This window comes from Nelumbo nucifera, chromosome 3 (assembly GCF_055504915.1).
Source record: "Nelumbo nucifera cultivar China Antique chromosome 3, China Antique-T2T, whole genome shotgun sequence".
In the NCBI taxonomy this organism is placed as follows: Eukaryota; Viridiplantae; Streptophyta; class Magnoliopsida; order Proteales; family Nelumbonaceae; genus Nelumbo; species Nelumbo nucifera.
Window position 1 is genome coordinate 63,688,049 of NC_142651.1, and position 19,557 is coordinate 63,707,605.

At 38.5% G+C, this 19,557-nt stretch overlaps 1 protein-coding gene across 3 annotated transcripts in view; it reads left to right on the plus strand.

Annotated features, from left to right (window-relative positions):
* RAD50 (DNA repair-recombination protein (RAD50)) overlaps positions 1–19,557 on the plus strand; it is a 134,885-nt gene that overhangs the window by 70,429 nt on the left and 44,899 nt on the right. For all 3 annotated transcript variants that reach the window (XR_016083943.1, XM_088900808.1, XM_010275775.3), the window contains exons 17-18: positions 2,802–3,010; positions 8,647–8,848. Coding sequence is in view for 2 of the 3 variants with exons in the window: in XM_088900808.1 (XP_088756934.1) it covers positions 2,802–3,010; positions 8,647–8,848 (411 nt within the window). In the remaining variant the exon portion in view is untranslated. The remainder of the gene's footprint in view (positions 1–2,801; positions 3,011–8,646; positions 8,849–19,557) is intronic.

Below are 19,557 nucleotides of genomic sequence, written 5' to 3' on the forward strand. Positions count from 1 at the left end.
ATTCAACCTAACAAAAAGTTGAAAAATTCTGTTCCTTTCCTCCAACTTCCTATAGATATTAGCCACCTCCTTACCGGGCCACTGCACAATGTCCAAGTCCAAAGCAAGCAATGTCTGTTCACCCGTTCATCCAAACTCCAGTTCGTCCAATACTTGCTGTACAGAGAATTGAGAATCCGACCTCAATACTCAATTGAACAAGTATGTATTTCTTCTTCTTCTTTCGTTCTTTCTTTATTTCAGTCAGTTTTTACCCTTCGATTTTTATAATTCTTCCCTTTATTTTTCTTTTGTTTTCACTCAGTTTATGGGCCAAATGACTATAGAGAGAGGGGAAAATTATGGGAATAATTGGGTGATATCAGGGGACTGTGGGAAGGTTCAGAAGAAACAAATAATCCTAGGCAAAGGGTGGCTACAAGCATGGGGAAATTTAACCAATTTGTGGATGTCTTAGAGCTAAAAGAGATCTCATTGTCACATAGCAGCTTTACTTGGTCCAATTTCCAAGTGAATCCTATATGCTCTAAGCTTGACAGATTTCTCTTTTCAAATGATTGGGAAGAGCATTGGGGGGAGCTTGACATCGAGAGCCCTTCCCAGCGTGACCTCTGATCATTAGCCTATTGTGATCTGTAAGGAAGAGTTGGGAAATGCAGGACCAACCCCATTCCGGTTTGAAAACACGTGGTTAGGCGACCCACGATTTATTAGGAAAGTTAAAGAATCATGGTTAGAGAATAATCCTTCTGTTGATTGGAGTGGAATGAGGTTTCACAAGAAGCTCCAATATCTGAAAGATAGAATTAAGGAATGAAATCTCCTTGAGTTTGGGAGGCTAGAGGAAAGGTAGCAATCTGTGACTACACAAATTGAAGACCTGGACTTGAAGGAAGGGAGTGGATCCCTTACAAAGGATGATAAAGAACAAAGATGGAGATTGCGGAAATAGTTAGAGGATTGTCTACTCAAAGGGAATATAAATTGGAGGCAAAAATCATGATGTAAGTGGTTGAAAGAGGAGGATAGGAATACTAAATTCTTTTATGTTGTGGCAAATGGAAGAAGGAGAAAAAATTTTATCTCAAGCCTGGAAATTGAAGGGGTAACATTATCCATTCAAAGTGAGATTGCTGGAGCATTTGTTGATCATTTTAGATCTATTTTTAGAAGACCCATAAATAATAAGGTGTGGCTTGAGGAGTTGGATAGGCCATTCTTGAGTTTAGAGGATAGGGAGTGGTTGGAGAGGAAATTTGACCTGGAAGAGGTGGAGGCATTGTTTTCTATGGATAGGTCAAAGGCACCAGGCCCAGATGGATCTACAATGGCATTTATCAAGGCTGCTAGGAGATACTGAAAGAGGACCTAATGATGGTGCTTGATGAATTTCATAACAGAGGAGTGATCAACCCAGGTTTGAATTCCACTCTCATAGCCTTGGTTCCCAAGAAAAAAGAAGCAAGCCATCTAAGGGTCTATACCAATCAGCCTAGTAAATAGTTTGTACAGGATTATTGCAAAGGTGTTGTCCCTTAGGATTAGGAAGGTGATCCCTATCATCGTAGCAAATAAACAAGGAGCCTTTGTGTGGGGGAGGCAAATAACAGATCAAATACTTATAGCAAATGAGAGCATTGAGGATTTCAAGAGATAAAAGAAAAAGGTGTGGGTTGCAAATTGGATTTGGAAAAGGCCTATGATTTGGTTGATTGGCCCATCCTACTGAAGGTGATGATCAACTTTGGGTTTGGAGACAAATGGTGCAGGTGGGTGATGGGATGCATTAGGACTTGCCACTACTCTATTTTGGTCAATGGAATAGTGGTGGATTTCTTCCTAGCATTGAGAGGAATCAGACAAGGAGACCCCTTTCTCCTTTTCTATTTACCTTGGTTGCAGAAGTGTTAGGGAGAATAATCTCTAGAGTAGATTCCAGGAACTTAATCAGGAGGTGGAGAGTTTGGAGGGAGAACATACAACTTACTTGCAGTTTGCAGATGATATGATACTTTTCTATGGAGGGGATCTCACTATACAACTTTTTGAGCAAATGTCAAATCTTAAAGTAAATTTTGAGAAATTTGTATAGTAGGAGTAAATCTGGGGGAGGGACAGATAATGGAGTGTTCAATGTCTAATTAGCCTCTAAATTACCTTGGTCTACCTTTAGGAGATAATCCACAGAGAGGGGGGATTTTGGACTCCAGTTTTGGAGAGGTTTGAGAAGAGACTTGCCTCATGAAAGAAAAATTATCTCTCTCTTGGATGGAGAATCACCCTAGTTAGGTCTGACTTAGCTAACCTGCCTGTTTACTTTTTATTGGTTTTTAAAATCTTGGCTAGGGTGGATAGTAAGCTGGAAAAGTTAATGAGAGATTTCCTTTCGGAACTAGGGGAGGAGAAAAAGTACCATAGGGTTGGGTGGGAGGTGGTGTGTAGGAGTAAGAAGGATGGAGGCCTTGGCATTGGGAACATAAGGAAGAGAAATTTAGCCTTATTAGGGAAACGGTTGTGGAGCAATCTGTCAATGTTCTGCAACATCCCTGATTAAATATTTTAGGTTGTAATAGGTGTTAACTCATGTATTCAATGTTGGTTTGATCAAACCAACATTTCTAAGAACCGAGCAGCCTATAAATCATTCTGATGCTAGTTTGCAGTTTTGACATTCTGGTCTTTTCCAGGTCTGACAATACAGGGATAAATATCTGCTTATTATTGTCCTACTAGGCATGATTTCTTCAATGTGCACTTTTCTTGTTTGATTGCAACTTTTTTGACAAGGTGCTTTCTTGCAGGTTGTTGGTGTCTTGGCTCATACAAAAGCTGAGAAGGACATGGTGGAAGCATTAGTTCAACCTATTGACACTGCTGATACACTATTTAATGGTATCCTGGTTTTGCAAAAGCAAGTTGATGAACTAGAGTACACACTGGATGCTCAGGGACATGGTGTCAAATCTTCTGAGGAAATTCAGTTGCAGCTAAACGCCTTGCAGAGCAGGAAGTATATAACTTCTTTGCAAAGCTTCAGATATTTTAAAACTGAGTTTATTCTCTTTAGGTTACTAATCACATTCTTATTGTAAAGGAATGCATATTTTTCCAACCTTAACTCAGGTTTTTGAATAATGAAAATGTTGAAAAATAGCTCATTTAAAGGAATAAAATATCCCTAGAAGTATCATATTGATAATATCAACCATGGCCTGCCATGGAGAGAAAAATATTCTAAGTTCTATCTATCCATAGCTTATATGTCTCTAGGTTTAAAATGTCACTGTTAGTGGAAATATTGGTTGGCCAAATATAGGAATCATGTAAAAAATGTTGGAACTATCAGATGGAAATATTGTAAAAACCATAGACATGGTGGAAACATTGTAAAATTTGCAAAAATATAGAATGATGTTTTATGAAATGGTAAAAGAAACATAGACATACCTTTATAAATTATTATCTTGTTCCAAAGTCATTAAACAACACTAAGAAGCTAAGGTTATAGACAAAATGATACATTGTGAAGTTGTCCTATAAACCTTAAGATTCAAAATTACATTATAGAATGAGTTCAAGCAAAATTTACTCAGAAAATGCAAATAATTCAAATAGATCAACCAAATAATCTATTACACAAACAAAAACTAACATGTTACTTTATGTTTGAAATGAACATTGAGCTGGCTCAAAGTAGTAGAAATCAGCAGAAATATATGTAGGATTGCAGAAAGAGAAGAAAGAAAGGAAGAATTTGTGAGAAAAAGAAAATAAGAAGAGAAAGAATGGAGAAAAGAAAGAGAAACCAATAATGCTGGCTGTCCTCTCCCATTAGCTTTTATACTTTAAGTGAAAAATAAGTACAAGGACATAAATGCCCTTATGGGCGGCTGGTGCTTACAACTTAAAAAAAGAGACAAGAGCTACTGCTTAAGTAACTTCTAACTGATAGATTGTGGTCGCAACATGCTAACTAAACAAAATAAATATGGAAATAAACTATTAACATCAAAATCCTCAACAGTAATCATGTACATTAGGCGGGCAACAATATTGCTACTCCACATGTCTACGATATTGTCACCAGCTTATGTTATAAATACCATCTCTTGTATTCCATATTGTGTTGGTAGTGTTCACTGGGGAATATGTTGACTCTAGTAAAATTTAATTTCACTACCCATGGTAATGGAAGTTATTTGTGGAAACATTAAATGGACATTTTAAATCATGAGATTTCCAATATGAGTCAAATTTAATGAAATGACCGTACTGCCCTTTATAGTAATTATGGAGTAGGTCAAAACTGCCTAGCTACCTACTCTAATACATAAAATACTAGTACTACTACTGCACTTCTGCTCAAGCTAGAGCATATATATCAGCAACTTCAACTTGTCACAAATATTATCCTTCCTAACCCAACCTAAGCTTTTGGTAAACAAATTAACTAATTGCCTTTAGACTTCACATACAATTATATTTGTGACACCAGCTTATTACAAATATAATCCTCATGAAATGATAATCTACCTCAATGTTCTTTGTTCACCTGTGGGAAATTAGATTAGAAGAAATATGGATACCAACTTGATTGTTACAAATAGGGGGTAGAAATTGCAATTTGTCTGCCAATCTTCTAAAGTAGATGTTTTAGCTAAAGTAGTTAATGAATAGTATGGCCATTGTTTGTGCTTTTGCATGACTTTATTGCTTCTCCATGTAACTAGGAATCTAGGATACCTCCTAGAATGGTACAATTGTTGATGGCCTCTTGAGTTTCGGGTTCTCTGAGCTCCCTTGTCAAACCTAAGTCCCAAGCTATTCTAAATTGAGAAGTATAAAAACAATAGGAAACAATACAATCTTTCTAAGAAGAGAGAGAAAAAAAGTTGAAAACCTATCTTTTAGAGGTAAATCACCCCACCACAGGTCAAACCAATTTTTTTGTTATACTCCTAGAAAGGACATCATACCTGAGAAACTTCAAAAGTAATGAAATGATAAATTTCCGAGGAGAGGGCAATGTTACTCTTGCATGCAAATTCGGATGGGTGTTAAATACCCAGTAAATGTTTTTCATGATTGCATGCCACAACTTATCTGAGTCCTTAAGAAACCATAGAGCCAAATTGATTTCATGAATGCTTTTCATGATTCCACATGGTCTGTAGAATATTAGGTAAGAAAACTCCTCAAGCATGTATGGTCCAACAAGCCAAATCGATTCCTGTAGTTGAAATCACACTTCTCCCTTGTCTACTATTGTTTTAGCACTCTAAGTTGGATCTATAAGGTACTAGCATGTGTATATTGAATTGCATGTGTAAGGTACACTTTTTAAGATCTCTAAATATCATATATGTAGAGAAGTAGACATCTAAGGGGAATGAGAGGCTTCTTGTGGGAGTCGGGGGAGGACAGGAAAGACCGTAGGGTGAAGTGGGAGATAGTTTCTAGAGGTAGGGAGGAAGGAGGCTTGGGACTAGGTAACATTCAGAAGAGAAATGAAGCTCTATTGGGAAAGTGGATATTGAGGTTAGCAGATGAAAGAGACAAGTTGCGGGCTAAAGTGATACTGAGTATACATGGGCTTGCTGGCGATGGGTGGGACTCTGGACTGGTGGCAAGGACTAATAGAGCCTCTCCTTGGAGATCCATACATGCCATTCTCCCTTCCCTTTTGCAGCACATCAGGTATGATCTTTGTTCTGGAAACCAGGTGAGGTTTTGGGAAAACCTTTGGGTGGGAGAAGTTCCTTTAAAAGATAAATTTCCTTCCTTATTTTCCCTCTCTTGGTTTAAAGGGGAACCTGTGTCTTCTTTTCCGATCCCTTCTGAGTTCACCTTTGGTTTTGACTGGGATTTGGGTTTTAGAAGAGGCCTTAGGGACTCAGAAATTGAGAATGCTTTGGAGTTAGTTCAGATTTTGAATGGGGTGGTTTTGGACCCTTCAAAAAGGGATAATAGGATTTGGACTTTGACCCCTTCTGGTATCTTTTCCTGTGCTTCCTTCTTTAAGTCTTTGGTATATTCTGCTAACAATAACTTCCAGAATTTCCCAGTGAAGGAAGTTTTGGGTAAACCGATCCCTCCGAGGATTGGAGCTTTTTGTTGGGAAGCCTTCTTGGAAAGATGTAATACTTGTGATATACTCCAAAGGAAAAGGTCTAATAGGTGCTTGTCTCCACACCGGTGCATCCTATGCAAGGCCAATGGTGAAAGCCCTTAGCACTTAATTAGTTTCTTGCTCCTTCGGTTCTGATATTTGGGTTTGGTTTATGGATCTTTTTGGTTACATGTGGCTCCCTCCTCCAAGCATACAAGGCTTGTTTGTTGCTTTTTTCTTTAGGTGGTCGAAGAAAAGGGGTAAATTCATGTGGAGATGTGTGAGAGCTGCCCTCTGTTGGACCTTGTGGGAAGAAAGGAATCTAAGAACCTTTTCTGAGAATGAAACAAGAGCTGATTGAGATCATAACAATCAGGGTGATGTAATGGCTGAAAACTTTAGATTTGTTTACTGATGTCTCCATGGGTATGCTGCTGAACAATTGGAATGAAGTGGCATCCTTTGTGCCGGTTCAGTCAGTGGTGCGTCTTTTGTGGTCACCTCCACCCCCGGGGTTTATGAAGTTAAACTTTGATGAGAGTAGTGAAGGCAACCCAGGAACATCAGGTGTTGGAGGAGTAATCAGAGATGAAGTGGGAAGGTGGTTGCATTGCATTGTACTCAGGTCCCATCGGGTTGGGTGACTCTCTTAGAGCTAAATTGTTTGCTTTATTGGTAGGCTTAAGGAAGGAAAAGGAGCTGAACATTCAAATGTTGATCATTGAAGGAGACTCATGGCTAGTGTTAAATTGGGTAAGGGAGGGTAATGGGTTTTGGATCTATGCTAATGAGAGGAGAGAGGTCAAGTGGTTAATGAGGGGAGTGGAAATTCAGGTTCATTCGGTGAAGAGAACTGCAAATACCTTCGCTGATAACTTGGCAAAACAGGGGATGTGAAGGGATCAATTGTTTTGGGCAATATTGTAATTTCCTTTTAGTCATTTGGGGGAGAGTTAAGCCATTTTATCTCTCTAGAATCTTGTATGTAATTTTGTTTCCTATTAATAATATTGATTTCTGTTATTGATCGAGAAAAGAGGGGATGTAAGATCCAATTTGGGTTTCCCAAACAGATCAAAATTATCACATGGGCTCTTTCATGTAAATGAAGTAACCAATGATCATCACATGAGATTTAGCCATAAAGTTCTAATACCATTGGGACACCTATAAGAAATTGAGTTTGAAATCATATTTCAAATATAATTATTTATATATGATACTTGCTTCAAAACTCTTTTAAAGAAAATATTGAAAAAGACCACTTGGGTGAAATGGAGTGTCCTAGTTTGATCAGGACACTTTAAGACAAGCCCTAGGAGTTGAATCATTCTTAAGAGCTACAGTGCCACAAGGACCCTTCTCATATTCATTTCATAGTTATTTGGGATCAGAATACTAGAGTCGTAGTGCAACTATTACCAGGAGTCCCATTTGAACAAGGAGTCTTATAATAATCATCTCAGTCTTACCTGGGGAATTATGTAGGAGTCTTAGTCTTATAGGATTCTTCTGCTAGAGTCCTCATCAAACTAGGACTCCTTGCAAGTGTCTTTGTTCAAAGTCAACTCGTTGGTAGTGACACTATCCTCTTCTCTGAGGGTGTGGATCCTTGTTGGATATTCCCAAAGCCATAGAATCTCTCTATCGACTCAACATACAGAGTATGTCAGCTATAGGAGTCTGAGTTGGTTACCTGATTTGCAGAATTACATTGCATTAGTCCCAGGCTTTTCGGCTGGGCCAATTCAAATTTTAACAATTCCCTAACTCGAGCCTGCCCAAGTTGCACCCCTAATTAGCCACTTTAGTATTCTCACCCATGCAGCCCATGTTCCTTAGGTCCAAGGACAAAAAAGGCTTTGGATTTGAGTGATTCATGTAATTGGTAGTGATATTAATCCTTCAATGAGTCAACTTAACCAGATCTTATCACTGTGCATCCCAGTATACACCCAAATGGTAGTCTGGGTCTCTTTCCAATGGCTACAATATCACCACATTATTTTTTGGTAATCATCCATGTGCTAAGCATATCAACGAGCTGCCCATGCTAATCCATAGTTGGGATATTTCAGGCCTATAAGGAATTGGGTCTTTTAGATCTTCTGTCACAAGTCCTAGTTATCACCTATATTCCCTTGAAGACCCTCCTGTCATAAGCAAATACAATTGCAATAAGAATGCCTCATTAATAAAAGCCTCATTTTTATTAATGAATATATCATGTATAAAGATCCATCTGGCTTTGAAAGAGCACTGTGAAGTCACATTTCCAACACCATCCTCACTACTAACTCTATTAATATATTCCCTTTGGTGTCATTCTATTTCTAATTTTCTAGTGTTATTGCTTCTTGAAAGCTCAATTGATTTATTGATCAAAAAAAAAGAAAAAAGCTCAATCGATATGCATGAAAAGAACTGATAAAATATCTCACAAGTTGTTACTTGTTACTAGAATTTTAGCATTTCCATACCATTAATCTAACTTTTGCAATATTTTTCTTTTCTCCTAATCTTCTATTGGGAACCAGGGATACCTTGAGTAATGATGTGGAGAGACTTAGGGAAGAAAAAGAATTCATGAAAGCTGACTTATCAAATATCGAAATGCGTTGGCGTACTGTAAGGGAGGAAAAAATAAGGGCAGCTAATATGCTAATTTCCTTCAAAAAAACAGAAGAGAATTTAAATCGTTTGGTGGAGGAGAAAGATCAAATAGACCTTGAAGATAAGGTTGGTACAAATAATTTATTTTCATTTAAGTTATGTATTTTGAAATAATAACATGCTTTACATTCCAAAAGTTGGAGTGATAGGTATCTAATCCATATAACCAACTCAAATCGCATGGCATTATCGGTTAAGGTTGTAGAGAAACTGATGTGGGCCCCACAGCTGTGGGGCCACTCTGTCCGTAGGGTAGAATATACCTAGTCTATCTGTTATGTTATTCTGTTATTCTAGTTCTGTTATTTACTTTTCAGTTTTTTTATATTGTTAAGTGTTATGATGTAAACACCAAGGGCAAATATGTCCTTTCATGTAACTAGCATAACATATAAATATTAAATTGAAGTGGCGGCGGCAGATCATTCTGAATCTGTCCTTCCTTTCAAACCTGTGTTCTACTGCTCTCTCACTAATCTTTCTCCTCTTTCTTCTTCACTTTCTCTTCTGTTCGAACCTGAAATTCCTTAGTGTCCAAGACTGATAGCAGTCTTGATCATCTTCATGGTATCAGAGCCAAGTTAGGGTTTGTTATGTGAGTCTAATACCAGCCGACCACATGAGAATCTCCTAGGACTAGAAGCTGAAAAGGTGGAGTTTGCAGACTGATTCTTGGAGATCGCCAGAAGTGCTAGCAGCTGTTGGAAGTTTTGTTATGGTTGCTGAGTATTGGTGGTCAGGAAGGATCAGAGAAGACTAGGGTTCGGGTAACCCTAGAAGGCAGCGAACAATTTTTTTCTTGTAAGTCATCTACTTTTCTAAGAAAAGATAGGTTGGACCTATCTGGAGAGGAAGGCTGAACCGTTCTAGGTTTTCATCTCTTCGATTCACTAGGGTTTTACAGCAAACCCTACTGTTTTTCTGTGATTAAAACCCTACTGTTTTACACTTCGATTCACTAGGGTTTTACAGCAAACCCTACTGTTCTGCTGTGATTAAAACCCTACTGTTTTACACCGAACTGTCTCAGCCTTGTTTCTTTCTGCACTAGAAGTTTGAAAGTGATCTTGCGGCAAGCCCTAGTGCTGGACTGAATCTTGTGATCTATCTAGAGCTGTCCTCAAGTTTATTGTTAGCATTGATCAGATTCTAGGGTTTCATATTAACCCTACTGCAAGTCTATCTATACAGTACTGATTAGATTGTGCAACTGAATTGATCACTTTAAGGATTGATTAAAACCCTAATTCTGCAAAGGCAAATTAGACCTCCTTCTAAGCTGTTTTTCAGAGTTTTTTGGGGTTTTCAAACTCTCTTAAAGGGGTTAGAGCTCTATGGACAGCCACTGTTGTGTTTGTTAGTTGATTTCAGATCAGAGTTATCCCAGTTTTGTGCACATACACTGTGAATACAGATCAGGCCTATACTGTTTTTGATTGTGATTGGTAGTCCAAGTGCTGTTTTAAGACTTCATCGAGATGGAGTTTAAAAATCAGGCAGAAGGCAGCTTTGGGAGCATCAGTTATGGCAGTGTTTCTGAGATGGGTGGTCAGATTCCAACCGTAAATTCAGTTACTCTAGCTTCAGCCTACCATGCCTCAGCTCCAGGTACTGAACCTTGTTGGGTAATAGATTCAGGTGCATCCGACCACATGACTAGCTTGCCTTCACTGTTTACCTCTTACCATTTGTCATCTGGTGGGATAAAGCATCTATTGCTGATGGCTCCCTGGTTCCTATTTCTGGGAAGGGGGACATTAAGTTATCAGATACGATCTCCTTGTCTTTTGTCTTACATGTTCCTAAGCTTGATACTAACCTCCTTTCAGTCAGTAGTACTACCAAACACATGAACTGCTCAGTAACTTTCTTCCCTGACCGGTGTGTTTTTCAGGACCTGGAGACGAAGAAGGTGATTGGGACTGGCCGCGAGACGAATGGGATCTATCTGCTCGGGGAGAGTTCTCGTCGGGAAGAGTCAGTGGGTAAGAGGTCACTTGTTTCCCAGAGTGTGAGTTCGGTTATGCTTTGGCATAACCGATTGGGTCATTTGTCTTTTCGGTCCTTAAAGAGTCTGTTTCCTACTTTGTTTGAGTCTGTTGAGTTGTCCCAGTTGCAATGTGAAAGGTGTGAGTTTGCTAAACATTGTAGAACTCTTATTCATTGAGTAATAAAAGGAGTAATCGTCCTTTTGATCTTGTGCATACGGATGTTTGGGGGCCATATCACATTCCTTCTATGGGTGGGTACAAATATTTTTTGTTATTTGTTGATGACCATACCCGGTTTTCTTGGGTTTATTTTATGCGTTCACGAGATGAGGTTCCCGCCCTGACCCAAAACTTTCACCAAATGATCCTAACCCAGTTTGATGTCAAGATTAAAGTTCTTAGATCTGATAATGCAAAGGAATACTTTGCTAAGTCCTTGGCATCTTACCTTCTTACTCATGGGGTTATCCATCAGAGCTCTTGCCCTCATACACCTCAGCAGAATGGGGTTGCAGAAAGGAAGAATAGGCACATCTTGGAGGTGGCTAGAAGTCTTATGTTTACCTCCAATGTCCCTATTCGCTTCTGGGGTGATGCTATCCTCACGGCGGTATATCTTATTAATCGGATTCCTTCCCGGGTTCTTGATTTGCGATCTCCTTTTTCTCTTCTATACCCACATGAGGAGTTGTTTTCTATTCCCTTTAAAACATTCGGTTGTACCTGCTTTGTTCAGCTTCTCGGACCCCATCACTCCAAGTTTGAACCCAAGGCCTCCAAATGCATTTTCCTTGGTTATGCACAAAATCAAAAGGGGTATTGTTGCTATGATCCTGTCACAGGGAGGAAGTTCGTCTCCATGGATGTCACTTTCTTTGAGGAGACACCCTATTTTCCTCGGGTTTCTCCTCAGGGGGAGAGTAGTGAGAGTAGGGGTTTAAGTCCTTGTCTTCAGGGGGAGAGCAGTGAGAGTGGGGTAGTTCCTTTACCTATTCCATTGGGTGATGGGAGCTGTAATGGTGAGGGTGGCCAGAGGGATCAGGAGTTGAGGGGGAGCTACAATGGTGAGGGTGGTCAGAGGGATCAGGAGTTGAGGGTCTATCACAGGCGGTGCAGGCAGGTTGATCCCGGTCATCAGCAGTCCAGGCCAGCTCCAATCTCATCTACGGCTCCAGGTCCAGACATTACAGTCCTAGGACCCACAGAGACTTCTTCTATCATTGCCATTTCACCTCCTACAGATGATCTTGATCTTTCGATTGCAGTCCGTAAAGGGAAACGACATTGTATCTCATCTACATGCCACTGTATTTCCCATTTTTTATCCTATGATCGCCTATCTCCTAGCTACAGGTCCTACCTTAGTTTCATTTCCAATGTCCCTATTCCAAGAGGCCCTATCAGTCCCGCAGTGGAGAGGTGCAATGCAAGTTGAAATGGATGCCCTGTTGAAAAATAATACCTGGGAGCTAGTTGACTTGCCCAAAGGAAGGAAACCAGTTGGATGCAGATGGGTATTTACTGTGAAGCACAATGCGGATGGATCCATTGAGAGGTACAAAGCTCGGCTAGTTGCAAAAGGGTTCACTCAGACTTATGGTATAGATTACTTGGAGACATTTGCCCCGGTAGCCAAGATGACCACCATTCGGGTTCTATTATCTCTTGCAGCAAGCCACACTTGGCCTTTGTACCAAATGGATGTTAAAAATGCCTTCCTGAATGGGGACTTGCAGGAAGAGGTTTACATGCAATTGCCTCCTGGATACTTTGATACAGAGACAGGTAAGATGGTCTGCCGGCTCAATATGGCATTTTATGGTTTGAAGCAGTCACCTAGAGCTTGGTTCGACAGATTCAGACTAGCTCTTGGAAAGTTCGGTTTTGTACAGGCCCAGTCAGATCATACACTCTTCATCAAGAGGGTGGAGTCTTCACTGACACTACTTGCAGTATATGTTGATGATATTGTGGTGACAGGAAATGACAGCCATGTGATTGAGTCCCTCAAACAGCTCCTTCATCAAGAGTTTGAGGTGAAAGATCTGGGTACACTACGGTATTTTTTGGGCATTGAGGTTGCTAGATCTAAACAGGGGATCTTTGTCTCTCAGTGGAAATATGTTTTAGATCTGTTGGCTGAAATTGGAAAGCTGGGTGTCAAGCCTGCAGATACACCCATTGAACAGAACCACAGGATTAGTGCAGAGAGTGGGGAGCTGCTTGAAAACAAAGTTATGTTCCAGCGGTTGGTCGGAAAACTCCTATATCTCTGCCTCACTCGGCCGGATATTACTTATGCTGTTAGTGTTGTCAGCCAGTAGATGCATTCTCCTAGAACCACATATCTTCTTGCGGCAGAATGAATTTTAGCTTACTTGAAGAGATGCCCGGGTTGGGGTATACTGTTCAAGAACAATAACCACATGAAGGTGGAGGTCTATATAGATGCCGATTGGGCTGGGAGTGTTGATGACAGACAGTCTACCTCAGGATATTGTGCCATTATGGGAGGAAACATTGTCTCCTGGAGAAGTAAGAAACAAAGTGTTGTCTCCCGGTCTAGTGCCGAAGCAAAATACAGGTCCATGGCCAACGGAGTGGCTGAAATCCTATGGCTAAGATCTCTACTTGAGGAGTTGGGTATTGAGTATGAAAAGCCTCTGATGCTGTATTGTGATAATCAAGCAGCCATTAATATAGCAAATAATCCAGTGCAGCGTGACAGACCAAACACATTGAAGTTGACCGACATTTTGTACGAGAGAGGGTCTCATCTCAGGAAATATGCCTCCCTTACATCACATCCAGTATGCAACTAGCAGATATCCTCACTAAAGCTGTATCAAGAAAGAAGCTAGAAGCGGATCTATCCAAGTTGGGAATGATAAACATTTACTCCCAACTTGAGGGGGAGTGTAGAGAAACTGATGTGGGCCGCACAGCTGTGGGGTCACTCTGTCCGTAGGGTAGAATATACCTAGTCTATCTGTTATGTTATTCTTTTATTCTAGTTCTATTATTTACTTTTCAGCTTTTTATATTGTTAAGTGTTATGATGTAAACACCAAGGGCAAATATGTCCTTTCATGTAACTAGCATAACATATAAATATTAAATTGAAGTGGCGGCGGCAGATCATTCTGAATCTGTCCTTCCTTTCAAACCTGTGTTCTACTGCTCTCTCACTAATCTTTCTCCTCTTTCTTCTTCACTTTCTCTTCTGTTCGAACCTGAAATTCCTTAGTGTCCAAGACTGATAGCAGTCTTGATCATCTTCAAAGGTAATTGGTGAAGTGGTGAAACTTAGAATCCTAATACTGATTTCGAGCATGGTACTTGATTAGAATTTTCTATATTGTGCATAAATTTAAATTTTTATGAAGTGTATCAACAAGTCTAACATTGTTCATCCTTGACTTATGAGTGAAGAAAGAGAAGACTGGTAATAATGTATCAAGTCTAGACTTTACTGGGTGGTACACTGTAAATCTGCGTTATATTTTCTCTGTTTTGTCTGTTGTTGTACTTTTAATAAATGAAAATTTTTGGTTACTCAAAGGAGAATGGGAAAAACAACAGACTAGAAGGTAACCTAGGGAATGATACTGATACAGATTGAACATATCCCCAAAAAATTATTCTAGGATGAATAAGGCTTAGAAGAAAGTCATAATTTGGCATGGGGTTGATTCTTTGGAATTTGGACTGTTCTGGCATTTGTGGTATTTTAGTTATCTTGACCGAGCCTAAGTGGGTTGAGCTTTAATAGTTTTTTTCCCTTCGTGTAGTCTAGTTGTGTTTAGCATTTCAGTGTCATTGGTTAAGTAGGTTGAGAGTTATGATAGTTTCTTTGAATTGAAGTTTGAAAATGACGTAATTTTAATTTTCTGTGGGAGTTGTTGAACTGTACAGTGTATATACTTTATTTCTATACAGAAATTGATTGATGATGGTTCTTTTTTTCCTGTGACATTGAGCTTGTGCTTTGTGGTGAATGATCCTATTAACCCTAGAGTGATTTCATCATTTCATGTTCTTCCTTTCTTCTCCCTTTTTTATCCTCTTCCTGTTATTTATATTGCTTTTGCAACCATCATCAGCTATCAGATCCTTCTTTAAAATCAATCATACAACAATAGGACGCTGAGACCAATCGAAGGTGGCTCCTTGACTAAGCTGACTTAAACTTATGTTATATGGGCTCAAGTGCTGGTATCTGGTATGGATATATGTTCCCAGGAGACTGATCTGTTGGTATTAATAGTTGGGAGTATTGTTATCATTTCAATTAATCTGTTTTTATCAATTCTACATACTTAAATTAAATTGCATGGCATTATTCCCATGGTTAAGGTAATTGGTGAGGTGGTGAGACATAGAATAGTGTACTACTATTTTTACCATAAAAAAATCAATACCAAAAGTCTTTATATACCCTTTAGCCACAAACCTAGCATCATACATCTTACTCAATCCATCCACCTTACATTTATTAGTGTACTCCTATTTGCAGCCAACTGGAACCTTACCTTTAGGAAGTTGTACAAGTTCCCAAGTCTGGATCTTGGTGAGTGATTCCATCCCTTGAGCCATAGCATTATTCAAATGTGGTAACTGTATTGTCCCTGCAACATTATGAGGAATAGAACTAAAGGAAATGACAGAAACAAAAGCATATTATGAGGGAGACAAGGCATCATAAGAGGCATAATTAGAAAAGGGATAAGCAAAACTAGAGGAAGAAGGCTTAGTATGCTGTCTTTTCCTTTACAGACAACAATAGGAAGATCATGTTTAGGATTCAAAGAAGCTGGATCAACAAGGATTAGAAAAAGGCTCAATGATGTGAGGGTTCTGATTGTGGTGGTTGTCGGGGCTACCTTCTTGCCTCGGGAATAAATTTGCAAGTGTGACACATTGGTCTGCACAGAATAGGGGGGAGTATAAGGAGGACTGTCAACATAAGGAGTAATATCCAAGCCAGACACGGGACTAGAAAAGCAAAAGGGAGTATGATCTTCACTGAGACTCTCCCCCTAAAGAGAAGGACGAGATGGCTGAAAGAAAGGGGTAGACTAAATGAATGTAACATCCTTGGGTACATACTTCATGCTAGAATAAGAATCAATTGACCTATAAACCTTTTGAATAGGGAGTACTCAAGAAAAATACAATGGACAGACTTGTGATCATTTGTAAAATATATTATATAGTATTTGAAGAAAATGTTCTCTTCTGACTTGTGAACTTCTCCCTTTTCCAGTTCTGTGCATGTCCCAGTCTGCCTTAGCCCAAGTACACTAAGGAGACTTGCTGGAAATTATCCACACTTCATGTCGATGAGGTTTAGAAATGATAAGAAGAATGAGAATGGGAACAATGGGAATGCTAATATAGACATTGTTCCTATAGGTGATAAGGGGTCTAGTGTTGAGAAATTGGCTATAGAATAGCTGGAGGTTGTGAAAGAGAGTTTGAGAAATATGGCAGACTCAAGAATCACTTTGAGACTACAGTGGCAGCATCCAATTCTTAAGAAGAATGAGAATGGGAACAAATGGGAATGCTAATGTAGAAATTATTCCTGAAGGTGGTAAGGGGAGGGGTCTAGTAATGAGAAATAGGCTATAGAGTAGCTGACAGCAGTGAAATAGGCTATAGAGTAGCTCGCAGAAGTGAAAGAGAATTTGAGAAATATGGCAGACTCATGAATCACTTGGACACTGTAGTGGCAGCATCCAATCCTTCAAGCAACCCATCCTCAACAGCTTTTGCTCACTTAGGTATTCATGCCTCTGCAAATCATGCAATTATTTTTAGTTTTTGCAGAATCCCTTGGAATATTGATTTTGGTGCTTTTGGTCATATTACCAGTGTCTTCAACCTATTTAGTACTTACCATCTTCTCTTTGGCGGTGACAAAATATCCCTTGTTGATGGCTCCCTTGCTCCTATCCCGGGAAAAGGAGATATTAGGACCCCTATCCTTTTTCTCTTTTCCTAGGACAAAAACAGGGGCTCAACACATATTTTTTTTCTCTATTTTCTTTCTTTTTTTTTTCTTCCCATGAATTGTGATTTTCTTTGTTTTAATATGAAGCTTATACTCTTTTATGAAGATAATAGAGAATTATTATTGAAAGATAGTTGCTTGTTTCTATGGAACCTAGGGAATTACCCTCAAGTTTGTGGTTTTTATTTAAAAAATTCCGTCGTTCTGCTGAAGTGTATATGAACAAGAGCTTTGATGTACCACCTCTTTCTCTTTAAAAAATACTTTCAATTGTTTCTCAAAATATTCCTTTGTATTATCTGACCTTATTATTTTCATTTTTTCTCAAACCGTGTCTCCACCATTTTATAAAATTTTTTAACAGTGCAAGGAGTAGCCTTTTTTCTGAACCGAACCGGTAGTACCGGTTTTTGGAAAACCGGTTGACCGGTTCGGTTCATTGGTTTTTTAGTTTTTTTGACTTTATAATATTTATTATAAAAATATATATAAATATATAATAAAAAATTATAAATATATATAAAATATTATATTTTAAATAATAAATATATTATAAATATATATATATATATATTTATATATATAATGCATATTTATTAATTTATAATATATAAAATATATATAATATGCATAAATATATAGAAAATACATAGAAAAACTTGTATATCGGTTGGTTCGTTTAACCACCGGTTTTTTAAATTGGTTAACCTAAACCGAACTGGTACCTTCGGTTTTCTAAAAACACCGAACCGAAACCGAACCGAAACCGAACCAGTCAGTTTGGTTAACCAATTTAAAAAACCGGCGGTTAACCGAACCGACCAGTATACAAGTTAACCAATTTTTTGGTTTTTTTGCTCACCCCTAACTTCATCTCTACTCTTCATCAATTACATCCATCTGTACTATGAATAATCATCAATGGAATGAAATACTTGTAGCAACCCATGTAAGAAATAGAATACAGACACCACACATTAGTGTGAATCAAATAAAAAACTATATTTGCTTTATTACTTGGAAATAAAAATTTTAAAGAACTGAAGGGAATGCGGCCAACATAACAATGACATTGGTTTATTTGATTCAACTGATCACTAACATCAAGACTAAAGACCAAGACTGACATGCCAACACCCACTTTGATGACTGGTTAAGAAGATAGATAACATCAACTTCACATCCACTTGCAATCATCCTACTTGTGCTCACGTCCTGAAAAATACAATGAAGATTATTATGCAATTGAAGAACATGGAAATTAGAACTAAGGGAAAAATTATTACTTAGCTTAGTTTCACCCACACCCAATATTGGAGAATGAAATCCATCAACTCTAGTGATCTCTTACCTTTCCTAGAGTAGGGATTGTAGGAGGTAAAATAGGAAGATATATTGGTAATGTGATCACCAATTCCAGAGTAAACAATCTAAGTACTAGGGTAAGAATGTTGTCCTATAGAGTTGCTTAGTCTTAATAGATACTAAAGTAGAATGCTCTCCTATAGACGTTTGCATCATGGATGCTCTTCTACTCCTCTCCTTGCACTAGAGGGTATGCATCTGGAAGTGTTGTCAAAACATCTGCACTAAGAATGTGGTGCTTTGTAAAACCAAAAATATGGTTTTCAAGGCACCAAGGCATAGTTGTCAAGGTGACACCTAGGAGACAAGGCACTGGTGGAGGGTCACCTTGCTTAAGCACCAAAATCCTTTATACATCATGCTACCTTACTATCATGTTTAGTTGTTCAGTTTGTGTTAAAGTATTGGTTTTATATTATTTTCTTATTTGTTCCTATTTAATCAACATGTATGCTGTATCAAACCCTCATTCCTTCAAAGACTTCAAAACCTGAATTGATGAGCAAGGAGGAAATCGAAATTTTGTCCAATCAACATATTTTGTTTTTGTTCTTCTTTCATCCTTTCTTTTCTTCTTTTCCTTGGATAAAAATAGGGGCTCAGTCTTTTTATTTTCTGAAATAAAGAATATATATACCGACAAACGAGTAATTTAGTTTTTATAATATCTATTGTATTATTATAATCTCAAAAATAAGAATATGTAAAACAATTCACAGCACCATGTACAAAATAATTTGACATTTAAGAAAGGTGACCCTCCATAGGCGCCTTGCTGATAGGCATCACCTTGACAACTATGATTAAAGGCTTCTAGACGATTAATCTCAATAAACTTCCTGTGTTGCTCAGCATCCACAGAATCTCCCAACTCCAAGGCTTCTAGATGATTAATCTCCTCTGGTATACAAGTTTTAGACCCAGATAGTCCAACCCAACTCCTAATACATATTATTTGTAATTGCATATTTAGATTGATTTCTTTTCTCATTTAATCAACATGTATCTCCAAATCGGTGCTCCTTATGTAAGCTGAATGATGAGACTGCCTTTCATCTTTTAATTTTCTGTCCTTTTGCTAATTTCATTTTGGGAATGGTTTTCCTCTCTTTTTGGTTGCAAATGGATTCCTCCTAGTAATTTGGAAAGCCTCTTTAGCTCTCACTCCTTTAGGTGTTCTAAAAGGAGAGGCAGGATTATGGGAAGATGCACTAGAGCAGCAGTTGCTTGGACAATTTGGGAAGAAAGAAATTTGAGGACCTTTGATGACAAAGAAAGAAGCAAAAAATCTATAATTGAAATGATAACTCTAAGGGTGGCGCATTGGGTGAAAACACTAAATTTATTTGCTGATTTTAAGACCAAAGACTTTTTTCAGGTCTTGGGGAACAATAGCAAACACT